Source organism: Bombus bifarius, unplaced genomic scaffold (assembly GCF_011952205.1).
Source record: "Bombus bifarius isolate JDL3187 unplaced genomic scaffold, Bbif_JDL3187 scf7180000007966, whole genome shotgun sequence".
NCBI classification, from domain to species: domain Eukaryota; kingdom Metazoa; phylum Arthropoda; class Insecta; order Hymenoptera; family Apidae; genus Bombus; species Bombus bifarius.
The window spans coordinates 2,256,284-2,270,808 of NW_022884352.1; the positions used below are offsets into that span (position 1 = coordinate 2,256,284).

A 14,525-nucleotide genomic window follows, 5' to 3' on the forward strand; every position below is an offset into this window, starting at 1 on the left:
TCCCCCGTCGAACAGACGAGCGCGATATCAGCTTTGCGTACATACCAAGTACCCTCCGAAGATGTGCGTGTACGTGCTTTTCATGCTTGCGTCATACAGTGTGCATCTACGTTCTGCATGCGTATGTTGTTAGTTGTGTTATCGTTGGCACTGCACTTGTTTTATTTGCGGTATGTCGTCTCATATGTTTTTTCCCCCCTTCCTTTTTTGTTTTTTATTTACACGCGAGAATTTATACGCGTGCGACTATCGCAGAAGCCGAAGACAAGAACGCACGAAGATCAAGCAAGCGAATTAAACGCGTTTCCTATCTTTTTTCTTTTTTTTTTTTTTCAAATTCTTTCTCGAGTCGTTGCCTCTGTTCGCTCGCGTCATTAAAACTCTGCTCATCGTACATCCTTCGCTTCTTTTTGTTTGCTGTTTGTCAATTAGTGTGTTGGTTGTTGTGTTGTTCACAGTGCACTGCAAAATGGACAGTTCACCGATTGTGACAACCCACACCAACAACAAGAGCAAGTCCTCGCGTAAGTCCTTAATCAGTCCGAGTAAAATTTCGTCGAAATCGTTGAATCCGGAGGGGACGCGTCGACGCAAACCACTCTCGTGATCCACAGAGTCTTCGAAACACTTTACACTCGCTCAAACTGGAACACCACACATTGCCCTTTTCTTATTTTCGCTCGTACCGTCGTCCGAAAATCTTTCCTTTCTACCTCTGCTTTTATCTCTCTCTCTCTCTCACTCTCTCTCTCTCTTTCTCTTCTCTTTGTCTCTTTATCTTTCCCTTTTCGTTTCTCTTTGTCGTTCCCTTAAATTTTAAGTAGACGAGAAGCACGAAAAGAAAGCATGAGATTCCTTTATTCTCTTAAACGTGTTACCAATTTGCATCGTGTTCTTTTGTATCTCTTGCATCGTTCCATTTTTTCAGCCAGTCGCCGAGATCTTTTCCAATCGTCTGTAATAACGTTCTGTGCGTTGACGTGTGCGAAATACTGGCATGTTTCGGTGGAACTCGAATTAATTTGCCTCGCAGAGTTAGCGAGCCGTCGCAGATGCATTCGCGGATGTAAATTAACAGGCGACGAAGTAATTCGATTCGACCGGAGCATCCTCCGCGCTCCGTACTACGACTAACGTCATTCAATCTGATGCATCGTAATTGAAATCATTTGGCGTATTAGGCATGCGAGGATTTCTACGCTAGCATGAAAGTTATTTAGCGCGCGATTTTTCAGTTTTCATCGTTCCGTTTTAGATCTTTTTATACATAGTGGTATAATTAGTGAATTATTTCGTTGCCCCTTACTTTATTAGTGAAAGCAAATATTTTCCTTTATATCGGAATTATTATAATAGAAAGTATTTATTATACGATGGAAAATTGTGTCAAGTATAAATATTTAAAGATAAGGCTGGAGAGTTGGAAAACTAATAAACACACGGTTTCAGCCTTTTTTTATATATATATATATATACACACGTTTGTTTTATAATTTTCAACATGTCTAATTTTGTTTAAAGAGGAAGGGTGTGTGAGTGTTTTCACGGGATAATACGGTTGACAGTCACGGAGCGAACGTTGTCACTCTCGCGCTCCGAGATTCCGTCAAAATTTAACACACCGGCCCTCGTGTTAATATAATGAACTCTGTTTTGGTGACGTTGCAGTGACCACGCCGCTGTTCACACCTGCAGTGGGAGTTGCTGCCGCGAGTGCAGGAGGTGCTGGTGGCGGAGGTGCAAGGAGTTACGTCGATCCTCATACTTACGAAGATCCGAATCAAGCTGTGAGAGAATTCGCCCGAGAAATCGACGCAGGATACATTACGATAGAAGCTATCATAGGTATATAAATACCCTTTTCGTGTCTTTCGAAACGTTGATACGTTCTTCGAACACCTAGCTAGCATCTCGCATCTCGCAAGTTAGTCTTTCCAGATTTTTTTTTGTTAACGAATTTCTCTCGTTTCTCGTTAACGAACAGGTGGTGGAGAATTTGGCGACGTTTGTCGAGGAAAATTAAAACTACCGCCAGACGGTCGAACGGAGATCGACGTGGCGATCAAGACTTTGAAACCAGGCTCCGCGGACAAAGCTCGCAACGACTTCCTCACTGAAGCCTCCATCATGGGTCAGTTCGAGCATCCGAACGTGATATTCCTGCAAGGTGTCGTAACCAAGAGCAATCCGGTGATGATCATCACGGAGTTCATGGAGAACGGTAGCCTGGACACTTTTCTGCGTGCGAACGACGGCAAGTTTCAGGTGCTGCAGCTTGTAGGCATGCTTCGCGGTATCGCGAGCGGCATGCAGTATCTTGCTGAAATGAACTACGTACATCGAGATCTCGCGGCGAGGAACGTGCTCGTGAATGCTGCCCTCGTCTGCAAGATCGCCGATTTCGGGCTTAGCCGGGAGATCGAAAGCGCCACGGAAGGAGCGTACACGACCAGGGTAAGTAGTCAGCTCGCAGAAGACTGTTGCTCGCGTTATGGTACAACTCCATTTATCCGAAGCTCTGTATAGTAACAATCGCGTTAACGTTGTAACGTTTAACGAAATTAGAGGTGAAATGGTAGACGAAAAATTTTGGTCGATGTGAATTTCATAGGCTTGCGGTAACGCGAAAGAACGGCGAAATACTTCGGAACCGTTTGCTAGACCGAGGAATTCGGATAAACGAAGTTGTATCGTATCGATGTTACTCCTTTTCTTTGACGAGACGCGGTCTCGTCGATGGAACCGAGACTTTCAAATATCGAATCTTGAAAGACTGTTTACTCCGGCAAAAAGGGTGGAAAGATCCCGGTACGATGGACAGCTCCGGAAGCGATAGCGTTCCGAAAGTTCACCAGCGCTTCCGACGTATGGAGCATGGGCATCGTTTGTTGGGAGGTGATGTCCTACGGCGAAAGACCGTATTGGAACTGGTCTAATCAGGATGTGATAAAGTCGATCGAGAAAGGATACAGGCTTCCAGCACCGATGGATTGTCCGGAAGCGATCTATCAGCTGATGCTCGATTGCTGGCAAAAGGAACGAACCCATCGTCCTACCTTTGCCAATCTCACTCAAACCTTGGACAAATTGATACGAAGCCCGGACACGCTGCGAAAGATCGCCCAGAACAGGTAACAATTTTCATTCTATTCGAGAGAATACGAATTTCTCCGCGACTCGCGTACCTATATGTCACTGGCGCGCTATTATTCACGTGTTCGATCTATCGGGATTTACCATTCGCAGGAGAAGTACCGAGAAAACTTGCGTTTCCGACTAACGTAGTACGAACGGTGCAAAATACCTGTCGTGTCGTTGCTTTCATCGTGCGAACAATTCGGTAGGCTCCGTGAGATAATTAATCCAACGCGATACTAGATATTCTTGGGAACGCGTTTGGCATCAGGGGCCTGCACCACCGAATTGTTCTTTCATCATCTCTTAACACGAATCATGCCGCATGCTACGCGAATCACACTTCGTGTCCATAAATTAATTTCTCTCGACAGCCAAACGTTTTTTCCGTTCTATCGCTGAATACTGTAAGAAGCTCACATGCTCTGCGCTCTTCACGTACGCTGTTAGACTGGGCTTTGATGTTCTTGCTCATCCGTAATAGGATGTTACCGCCTAAACGATGAATATTGGCCGTCCAGGAATAATCACGAATGTGTGTGTGTCTACTCGACAGAGAGAGAGAGAGAGAGAGAGAGAGAGAGAGAGAGATTCTTGTGCACGTCTATGTTCAAGGCGCCGTTAATACCTCGACCTGATTGGCATTACTGGAAACGGGCATATTGTACTGGACTGATCTTTTTCGCACCTTTTAGTTCGTGCAGTCTGACATTTTCATTCAAAGCTACTTATTCGTTTCTGTTATTTTCTTATAGTTCTATTTTTTTTTTTTTTTTTTATGTACATATACATATGTATACGTTTCTTTTCTTTTTTTTTTAATATTTTTTTTTGTACATTTCCCGTAGCTCAAAGTCGTCAAAATTGATTTTGTACAGCGCCTCCGCTTCCTCGCATCTCGTTCTCTTTGAAATTCAACGACGCCAAATTGAAAGAGAGAGAAACACCGAGAAAGGATTTCGCGAGCAACGAAGCGCGAGAAAATAGAACGCGCGGAAAACAAAAATTTCTGTTGGATTTTTCTTGTTTACAGCACATATTTTCGATGAATCTCGGCTAGTAATCTCGTTAAGCTGAATGTCCGACGCGCGAGAAAAATGTCGTTCGAAAAAGTTTGCGACCATATACAACATATAACAAGCGGCTTTTGCGCACGTAATTCTGCTCTTAATTAAAACGGCTTAATTTCCTTTGGAACGTGCAAAAAGATCTACTACCTACCTTCCGTTTCTGTTTCGTATTACTTGTTGGGAGGAAAATTAATTTATGGACGAAAGTCTCCGCGCGATCATTTTCGCGGAATAATTTTTCGTTCGCGTTTCAAGAGAACGGCGAAAAGTGCGCATCGTACTGCGGTGGCTTTCAGAGAGCTTTTATCGCTTTAGCGCTTATCGTTTCTGTAATCCTGGAGCCTTTAAACCCTCGTCCTCTTACCTCCACTTATTTCCACCGCGAAACACAAAAAAGGCGAACAAAGGCGAGATCAAACGATACTCGAGAGTCGGACGTCTTGCCAGCACCGCTTTATCGTTGCACACGATCGTTAATGAAGAATACGAGGAAAGTGTTTGTGGTTTTTAAGAACAGCGGACATGGCGAAAAAATTGTCAAATTTTTCTCTCGATCGAAGAAAGGAGAAAAGCATTTCGATCGTTCATTGATTCGTCGTACCTCGAGACGATTCGATTATCGTTAATTCCACTATTTCGTCGTTAAACATCCGGAGGAAAGTTTCCAACGAAATAGAACAAGTCTTTGCGTCGCCTTTCCTCGTTTGAACTTTGGATCCATCGACTGGTCGACGAAATCCTGTTCTCCTCTCCCGTTTGGTCGAGATGTCCTGAAGTTTTATCGCTTTCATATCCATGTCGTGTAACTTTGCTTCAAAGGTAGAAAACGGTTGGAACGGTTGGAAACGTTTCAACGCATCTTGAAAAATAAAAAAATTCTAGATAGGACGCTTTACCCGAAGGAAAGGACTACGCATATTCGTTTCGACATCGATGGATCAATCTCTGTCGTTTCCATCCCTGTGCCCTTCGATCCAAAAAAATTTCAGTTTCTCTTGCCGACGACGTTCCTTTTTTTCTGGGCTAATTCTTTGTGGTTTTGGTTTTGTGGTGTCTTTGGTACCCGACTACGAACTGCAACCCAACGCAACTGCGACAACTACCATCTACCACCAACTACAACTCAACAACTACAACAACAGCGTGAGGCCACCTGCACACAATCCGTACTATGTCACAAGCCACGCGGCTGCCGCACAGGCCGCGGCAGCGACCGCTGCGATTCCAGCCGCGACAACGGGTCCGTTCGTAGACGTAGTCGGCCATCAGGCCCATCAAGCCCAGTCGACGATTGCCGTTCCAGTAATGCCACCAGGAGCCGGCCGTAGCTTACACTATCACACACACGCAGCGACACACGCATTGCCACAACAGCCACCGCTTACTTATCCCAATTGGGTCCCATTCACACACTTCGGTTAATCGACCAGAATCGATCATATTTTTTTCTCCTTAAGAGAGAGACAAGTGCTTCGTGCTGCCTCTTCTTCGGTTTCACGAGTGAACGTCTAGAAATCAGAAGCCTCGTTGCTAAATTTCCATACATCTTCGATCGACGATGTTCGCGTCGAAAGCGTTGCCAGATGCATTTGAACTGGAACGTTGTTGATAATCTCTAACCCTTTAACGGTGTAGCAAAGCGACGTTGCGATATTCGTACGCTGTAATATCCGATGAAAAATTAGTATCAATTAGAAATTTATATCAACGCCTTTGAGGCTTTGAACACGAAAGTGTTAAATTTCGGCGTTTATCGATATACTTTTCTATTATAGAGAATTGACAGAACGTACCGGAAACGCAAGAATGCGAATTCTTCGTCCATTCTGTCAATCTGTCAGAGGGTTAACAACGATCAACGACAAAGTCTTTACGTCTACGGTTCTTTTTTTTCCTCGCAGCGTCTCCGTTTGGGGGGGTCAGAGCTCCACGATCGTCGTTTCGTCGAAAGCTGAAGCGAAATTCGTACAATGAAAAAGTTGCCGAAGAGTCGGAGCAAGATCTGCTTGTTTCTTTCCGTGCAAACAACGATCGAAGTTGTACGCGTCCCAGCTTGTCGAACGACAACCGGGTCCAACGGATTGGCTTTTTTCGTCCGTCGACGTTCGCCGAAGAAACGCTCGCGCAGTTTTTGCTGAACGTTGAACGATGCACAGAGACGCTTCTCTCCTTAAGCGGAATAATCGCGGATAGGATGATTTTCGCGCGTTTCTCTCTACCGTAGGGAATCGCTCTCTCGTAAAGGAAACATTTAGGTTGTCAATTGTGTTGCGAGCGTATTTAGACGTAGGTAAAAAAAAAAACGGTAGCGAATTAGTCGTCGTAGAGGAAAGATTTTCACGGTTTTCGAATTATACGAGACTCATTATCGTCAGCAAAGCAATCTACGATACGTATACTTATTTATAAAGAGAAAAGTGTTTTTTATCGATGTGATGTTGGAGCGACCGCCAGGCGCGATGAATTTTATCCATCTTAGCTGCCACGTAGAGATCGCATAAAGAATATTTATGGTTCTAGTTAGAGTGATTTAAATGGGAAATTTTATCAGAGTATATACATATATACATACATATATATGTACCCCGCAGTTTTTTTGGTAGAGATATAACGAGAATTTATAGAGGACGAATCGAAGCAACGAATAGCAATATACGTAGAATGGGTTTAAGCTGGGAAAGCTTAGGGACGGGCAGAGAGGATTTTAACCGCGAAACGCGTTGTCATAGTCTTTCAGATGTTTTTCTAATTCTTGATATACGTAATGTGTATATATATATATATATCTCACAGGAGTATACGTAAACATATACATATATCGTAAAGAAGCGGATATATATATATATATATATATATATATATCGATATAGTATTTATTAACGTCACGACTTTTACCGCAACAAAAAGAGGAAACTGCAAAGACTTATTAGCATTTAATCACGCGAGCTACCATTCGACCAGATTAGAATAGTATTTTTCTACTTGAAAGTCGAGAAAAGTCAAGGAAAACCGTACCGAGAAATTGTACGCGATATCCCAGGTTGTTTTCACGCCGGGACGATCGATTCTTGCGACGATACGCGCGTCGCGTCTACGTTATAGCGAAAAATCTGGAGGAAAGGTCGATCATAGCGGAACGCGTCGCGACACACCATTACAGGAAAAATGGAACGGAAGCAAGATAGAACGGGACGACGAACGAAGAGGGTGGTTAAGATTTCGCTGCTTCGAAGTTTCGCGGATTCGCGAACGATTTTTCTTTTTCGAGACGAGAATCAAAATGGACAATCAGCTTAGACGCGTTACGCCCGCGGAAATCGAATCGATGCGCGCTAATTACCTTAGAGTTTACGCTGACAATCGCGATAAACGAGCTTGGCGCGAGCACACGATCGCACACTTGCGCAAACACACTATACAGCGGTACACTGGAGAGAAATCAGGGCGGAGATGAGACGAGAAAACGTACGCGATACACATAAACACACACAGGCAAACCAAACACACGTACAAGCAAACACACGCCAAAGTGTGTGACCTCGATCGCACTAACAAATGCTAACAATTGTCAGAATCAGGGAAAGGGGTGCTCCACCCCCACCCCCACCCGCCTCGTCGACATCCTCCAACGTGCATTTGAGGAAAAGGTAAAAAATCAAGAACAGCTTTCAGTCGACCCAAAAAGAAAAAAAAAAAAAAAGAAGTAAAGAAAGTACGAAGGGAAGGAGGAGCAACAAGGCAAGAAAAAGAATAGTTATTCGGCGAGATGTTTCACGATCGACGAGTATTCGTACGACGTAGTACCACCTACCGTGCGAGTCTCTCGGAAAACAAATTCATCGACTCGGCCTTTTACGAAGTTATCGATTTCGCGTTTACGCAAACGAGTCGCATAATTAGCATGGAACGTTTTCAAAGAAGAAATCTTACGTCGATAAATTTACTTATCCGAATGAGATAGCAGAAATACTTGTAAACTGCACGGTGTATTTTAAAAAGGAACGTACCGATAATTATCGTTCTTCCATGGATTTAAATTTATGGAGTTGGTCGACATGGCTTGCAACGATAAGCGACTTACACGTACGCGTGTAGGCGCGTGCAACGGATTCGATTCGTTGCCTTTTTGCTCCGTTCGCTTCGTTCGAATCACCATGAGTATTGCTGCCACGTAGACAGCATTTGCTCTGCTTGTATCCTATTAGTTCGTATCGCACTGCTTGCTTCATACGCACCATTATCCATTCACGTCTACGTAATACGTCCAGCTGATCTCTCAACTTTGTGTATATCATCGACGTAATAACACCCGTCATTAGCGACTCTCACCATCGTGTCACCATCGATCACCGATCGCTAGCAACGGTTCCACGAAGGTTCGAATTTTCACGATCTCGCCTGTGTAACCGCGATATTTGATCGACTTTTTCTGGCGTGCGAGCAAGAGCTCGGTTGGCGGGCTGGTCGCGTGCATCGTAGGCCGGTGGACGCGCGAATCGAGCGAAGCTCTCAGGCACGGTCGTGAAAACTTATCGAGCCTCGGTCAAAGTGTACATAAAGATATTTTACCGGCCCTTTTAACATCCGTTTTATACCGTATCTACCCGTAAATCCGCCCGTAAAAGATCTATCGTGGTAAATGACACCAATGGAACAACTTCTCCTAGAAACGAGTAGCGAACCCCCGAAACTCGATTCCGAATCACGCTCTTTCGCCCTAACCAACCACCTATCGACTGCCAATTCTTTTCTCAACTCTGCTCGCAGAATGTCTCTTACGTACGTCCGATAAATCGCGTATCGCGAACGTGGATCTTCTACGAGAAAGTCGATTTTTCCGTCATCGGCGAGAACGACTTTCTGCGAGCACGAGAATCGAAATGTCCATGTATCTTGTTGCTAACCGATGGATATTAGTGTACATATACTCGATATAACATAGATCCCGTTTGTGTGAACAGATCTAGGGCTGAGTACGAGCGTAGCTGTTTCGACGACCCATGTAATTGGCGATCATCGAAACGGCTGACCACCACCACCACCACCACCATCCTTCCTTACTAGAAATATTTCGATAATAGAATCCGAAATGGACTTGAAATTGCTCTTTACAGTTCGAAGGTGAAAAGACGAAAGCGTTTCTCTGGTTCGGTCGCTTAAAACCGATCTGATCTTCTCCGATCGAAACCGATCGTTTCAGAACGAGAACGCCGATCCATTGGAAATCGGTTTGTCTTCTAATTTCCCTGAGACTCGATCGGAGATCAAAGCGCTTGCGTCTTTCCGCTCTGTCCTTAGAATCCGATCAACGACCTGTAGAAGCTCGAACGAATTTCAGGTCTTTGGTTGCTCATAGTGTTCCCCTGGATTCCTTTATTAATATCCCGGAAAAACGAAGGATTCGAGTGTAACAGGAAATTTTCGACAGGGGCACCAATCCACTGGCGCCGGACGCGGTGGACTTGACGCAGCTGACCTCGGTCAGCGAGTGGCTGGCTTCCATCAAGATGTCACGGTACGCGGAGAGTTTCGAAAGATCCGGAGTGACTACCTTGGAGGCGGCCGCGCGCGTTACCGTGCAAGAGCTGACGGCGCTCGGGGTGACGTTGGTCGGACACCAGAAGAAGATAATGAACAGCGTGACAGCGCTCAGAGCACAGATGTCGGCCACTTCGCAAGGTTTTCTCGTTTAATCGCGTTGACGTTGCGACCGACGCAGGATTCGATTGCACGTTCCATCGACGAAACGCATCGTTCGTTCGAGAAGCTTTCGCGTCGATCACCCTCTGAACGGAATCGTACGAAGGCACGACGGTCCGGAGCATCGTCATCCTAGTCAGGGCGATAGACGTTTTCCTTCGAAGAGAAGGAACGTTGGTTCGCGAACGCGAGGCCACGAGCGACGGGAGAAGCGCGAAAAGACGCCGAAAGAGCCGAGCTCCGCCGCCAGTTTGGCAGAATCGGCGAGGAACCGCGTATCGCAGACATTCCAACGGTGAAAAAGCACCGGAGATCCGTTCGAGTTGCCGCCTCCCACGTCGGATGGAAGACGACGAAGTTCGACGCCGCTGCGACGGCGACTCGTCGAACCTAGCCTAACGAAACTAGCGCGAATCTTCTTCGACGGACGAACCACGTACGACGCATTTTTTACGAGACTATCGCGACGGGATCAACGCGCGACAAACGTGTATCGCGACTCCGCGAACGAGTCCGCCATCGACTTTCGTCTTTCTCTCGTTAGACAATTTTTCTCGCGCGCTGTCCAACTCCGTGGATCGTGGCGTCGCGTGGAAAACAACCGAACTGCCACTGCACCATCACTGCCGTATGAAATTTAGAGAACGTCGCGCGACGAGCCGACCACGTCGATCCTACCCGGAAGCCGAATTTTTCGAACCTGCTCACCGTCGAGACTGCCCAGCGCGCCGAATCGTTGCTCACGCGTACGCGCAAGATTCGTCTTGCCACAGACTCTCTCGGTTTCTCGGTCCAAACGCTCTTCGCTGTCAACGAAAAGTCGCTGTCTCGTTTCACAGTGAGTTCCTAACGTACGCGGCGCGAATCGAACGGTGAACAGGTCCTGCAACGACTCGCACGATGCGTGCCGTCGAATGTCTCTACGGTACGGACCAATCGCGCGAACCAATAGACGGCCTAATAAAGTATCAACGATGCCCCTCGTTTCGTTCCTCCGTGCGAAAGTTTTCGAGCAACGATCGGTCGTACGAAACCGAAACGAAGATTCCACAGGTCTAACGATACGTTTGTAAGGTAGCCATTTACAGGAGGGAGAGAAATCGAGCAGGGTAACGCGTCCTCGCTGCGAGTCTGGCGCCGCGTTTTACGTCCCCCCCCGTGCAGCGAATATTTTCTAGCTCTTATCGATGAAGCTCGATCGATGTACAAACGCAGGGCGCGTGTTACGCGCGGCTCGCGCGACGCATGTAGATATACGAATACGAAAAGCGTTGCCATTCCGCTCCGCTTTTGCGAAACGACGATCGAACGAGCGACGGGTAATCGCGCTAGACTGAAAGCGAAATTGCCGGAAATTGCTCTAGATGTTAAATAACGCGACGACGAAGCTCGAAGAAAGGAGGATTCTTGCCTTCGCGTTACCTATATCATAAGTATATCGTTTATACGCGATTTGTATAGGTACCTGTCGATCAAAGGGAAGAGGGAACGAGTAACGAAGCAGGAACATGTGCCAATAACGCGAAAACAGCGAGAGCCAGAGAGAGAGAGAGTGAAAGTGTGTGTGTGTGTGTGAGAGAGAGAGAGAGAGAGAGTGCGTGAACGAGGGAAAATGTTTTGCGCGAAAGGGGAAAGAAATGGCGCACGCTATCGCGCGTAATCGTCGATTGCGAGGAAAAATGGTCCCTATATTATTAAATATATTATTAAAAGAGAAATAGATTATACGGTGCGTAATGCGGGACAGATTTGTTGGGAACGATCGTGGAAGCGTGCAACGAGTAGCCGAAAGGAAAGAAACCGCGAGACGCGTCCCTCGACACCGTGAACATATCAAGCAGTTTGAAAGAAAGATTTAAAAAAGGACGATGAAAGCGCGAGAAGGAGCGTGGCGGGTAAATTTTTCGAAGCAACGACGAGCGAAAGATGTTGGGCGCGAGATCCATGCGGAAAAGTTTTCGCGACGACGCCGACGCGAAAACGGACACGCGGATTTACCTTCGTACGAGCGGTTTCGAATTGTTTCGCATCGCAGACGCAACGTCCGTGCCGCAGCGTGCGCGCGTAGCGATAACATCCGATAAATAATAGCGACGATGGATGGTGGTCTGTATCTTGTTGGATGCACGTTCGCTGATCGTAAAGACTGCTTGCCTTGCCGGACGGACGACGATCTGGCAGACGCCCGTTGAAACCGGCGAACGCTCGCGCGACCAAGTCGGCCGAGCCACGGGAAATTTGTATTCTTAATTTAACGAATTACGCTAGAGATATATAGTTGGGAAAAGGGAGCCGATGGACGCCACGATGGACGAAATTGCTGGCGCGCGAAAGAACGCGGAATAACTCGATTCGTTGGTTTTGGCTGGATCCATCGGTGCGCGTCGCGCCTCTCCGCTGGGAGATCGTTACGCGAGGTCGTTCCGTTTGGAACTGGAAAAATGCGAAGGGTGATGCTGGAGGGTCCGGTTCGGTCCGCGTGGTTTCGCGTTGAAGGGCGGAAGGTCGCGTGGCGAACGCGCACCCTCCATTTAGGAGAGAAAGAGAACGAGAAGCTACTGAGAATGGCGACGATTAAGAAGCAATAAGCGAATACACGCAAATGCAGATTTTTATATAGAGAATGTTAACAAATTTCAGAAAATATTAATTATCGATAGCGCTATCTTCCTAAATGTTCGTATTAAAAGTTAAACGAGAAGCAAAAGGTAAAGCGTGAGACTTTGAGGACAAAGTCGGGTGGAGTCCCAACCGAATCGAGACGGAGGAGAAACGGCGCGCGACGATACGACGTCGCAGCGTGGCGTTCGGACGAATTTTTAGAAATACGAAAAACCGATCGAACGAGAGGGAAATTTCGGCCGGGACTCCGCCAGAGGAGAAAAAAAGAGAGAAAGAAGATTTTAAAAACTTTCAGCTGTAACTATTTGTGTCTAGCGACGAACCTGCGAGTGCGACCTGAAGTTTTGAGAATGTCGATAGTTTCAGTGAATTAATATTTAGATTTCATAGATCTCTGTCGATATTACACGATCGTAGGCACGAAACGAGCAGAAGATAATTAGTTAGAGCGTAAAAGATATCTTATTAGAGACCTTTTCCATTTCACTTGAGTCTTTCGCGTTCGAACCTGCCTACAGCCTGTCTCTGTTTCTCGAGTCTTTTCGATCGCATTTCCTCTTCTTCTTCTTCTTCTTCTTCTTCTTCTTCTCCTCCTCCTTCTATTTCTACTTCTACTTCTACTTCTACTTCTACTTCTCCGAGAACCACGTCATTTGCGTACTTTGATTCCCTGTATTTTCCACTCTCCGATTCTAATACGCAGGGCGCTTCTTATTTTCTAAGAGACGAGAATTCAAGGTGCGAAAACGTCGAGAGAAGGAAAAGCGATAGGAAAAATAATTGCGTAATCCGAATCAAAATTTACTTCGATTCACGCGAACGACGCTTCAATTGCGTTTCCTCTCCTATCGTTTTCCTTTATATTCGCCTTCTTTCCTTTATTTTTAGTTACGATTGTATCGATACTTTTTCTTTTTTTTTTTTTTTTTTTTCTTTTTCTTTTAAGTAATCGTTACTCTTTCCAACGAGGAAACGCAGCGACGAGCAAACGAATGAGAAATCGTTGAACACATCCTCCTCGGACGCTCCTTTACTTAAATACTTTTACTCGATTAACGCTTCTGTACTACTATTTATTAAAAACAAAGAAAGCCTTATTTATTGTTTAGAGATCAGACTAAATTAAAAAAAAAAAAAAAGAAAGGACGTTCTAACCGTGGTAGGTTATCTATTTACCTTACTAGAATCGTACGAAAGGGGACGAAAGAAAGATAAGAGAAGAAAAACAGATCATTATTTTCCTTACTTCGCTGTTTTCGAAAAACTCTGACCGCCGTATAAAAAGAGACGAAAGGATAAAAGAAAAAAAAAGCGAGATACAGCATCATGGATACGATCGTCGAGTCTCTAAGCAGTTATGTTATCGATTAGTTAAGCGTTTTTTAAGCGATCTACGTGCGCATTGTTCGATTCTCTTTTCGATTCGTTTCCCAACTTTTTTTTCTTTTTTCTTTTGCCTTTTTAACAGTCTGTTTAACAGCGAACTTTGTCAAAGTACCTGCTTCGGAAACGAAAAGCAAACAAAAAAAAAGAAAAAAGATAAAATAAAGAAAGAAGAAAACATATATTAAATTCGCGAGAAGACAAAGCACACAGGTACCGTCCCGTATATATTATAAATAGCTCATCTACTATCATGTACACGCATCATAATTTATGTATACTCATCGAACTGAGTTTTTACGATAAATTGGTTCAGCGAATCACCATCGTGTGTCCTCGATTCATTGTATAAAACGAAAGAAGCGACAAAGCGCGACAGATGCAATAAGAGAGTTAATGTCGACAAATTTTGGAACGTGTCTAAAAACATTTTTCCTATGGTGTTGTCAAGACGATGTTGAATGTAAATAAGATATAATAAATAATATACCTTATACGATGTAAAACAACCACCAGTCATTCTTACCCGACCCATTGGAACCGAACGAGTTCCATTCGTTTACATTGTCCGATTTCCTTTCCTTAACTCGGCGATCATTAAAAATTAAGGCTATG

The 14,525-nt window shown here is 45.2% G+C and overlaps 1 protein-coding gene across 18 annotated transcripts in view; it reads left to right on the top strand.

Moving 5' to 3' along the window:
• Positions 1–11,575, top strand: part of LOC117216717 (ephrin type-A receptor 5) — a 91,567-nt gene extending 79,992 nt beyond the window's left edge. For 4 of the 18 annotated variants that reach the window (XM_033463698.1, XM_033463701.1, XM_033463728.1 and 1 more), the window contains 5 exons: positions 1,669–1,845; positions 1,985–2,454; positions 2,773–3,131; positions 7,778–7,852; positions 9,634–11,575. In XM_033463698.1, coding sequence (XP_033319589.1) covers positions 1,669–1,845; positions 1,985–2,454; positions 2,773–3,131; positions 7,778–7,852; positions 9,634–9,898 — 1,346 coding nt within the window. In that variant the 3' untranslated portion in view covers positions 9,899–11,575. Of the gene's footprint in view, positions 1–458; positions 525–1,668; positions 1,846–1,984; positions 2,455–2,772; positions 3,132–5,347; positions 7,321–7,777; positions 7,853–9,633 lie in introns of those variants that run through there. The other 14 variants (XM_033463665.1, XM_033463674.1, XM_033463803.1 and 11 more) reach the window with 9 other exon arrangements.
• The last annotated feature ends 2,950 nt before the right edge of the window (positions 11,576–14,525 follow it).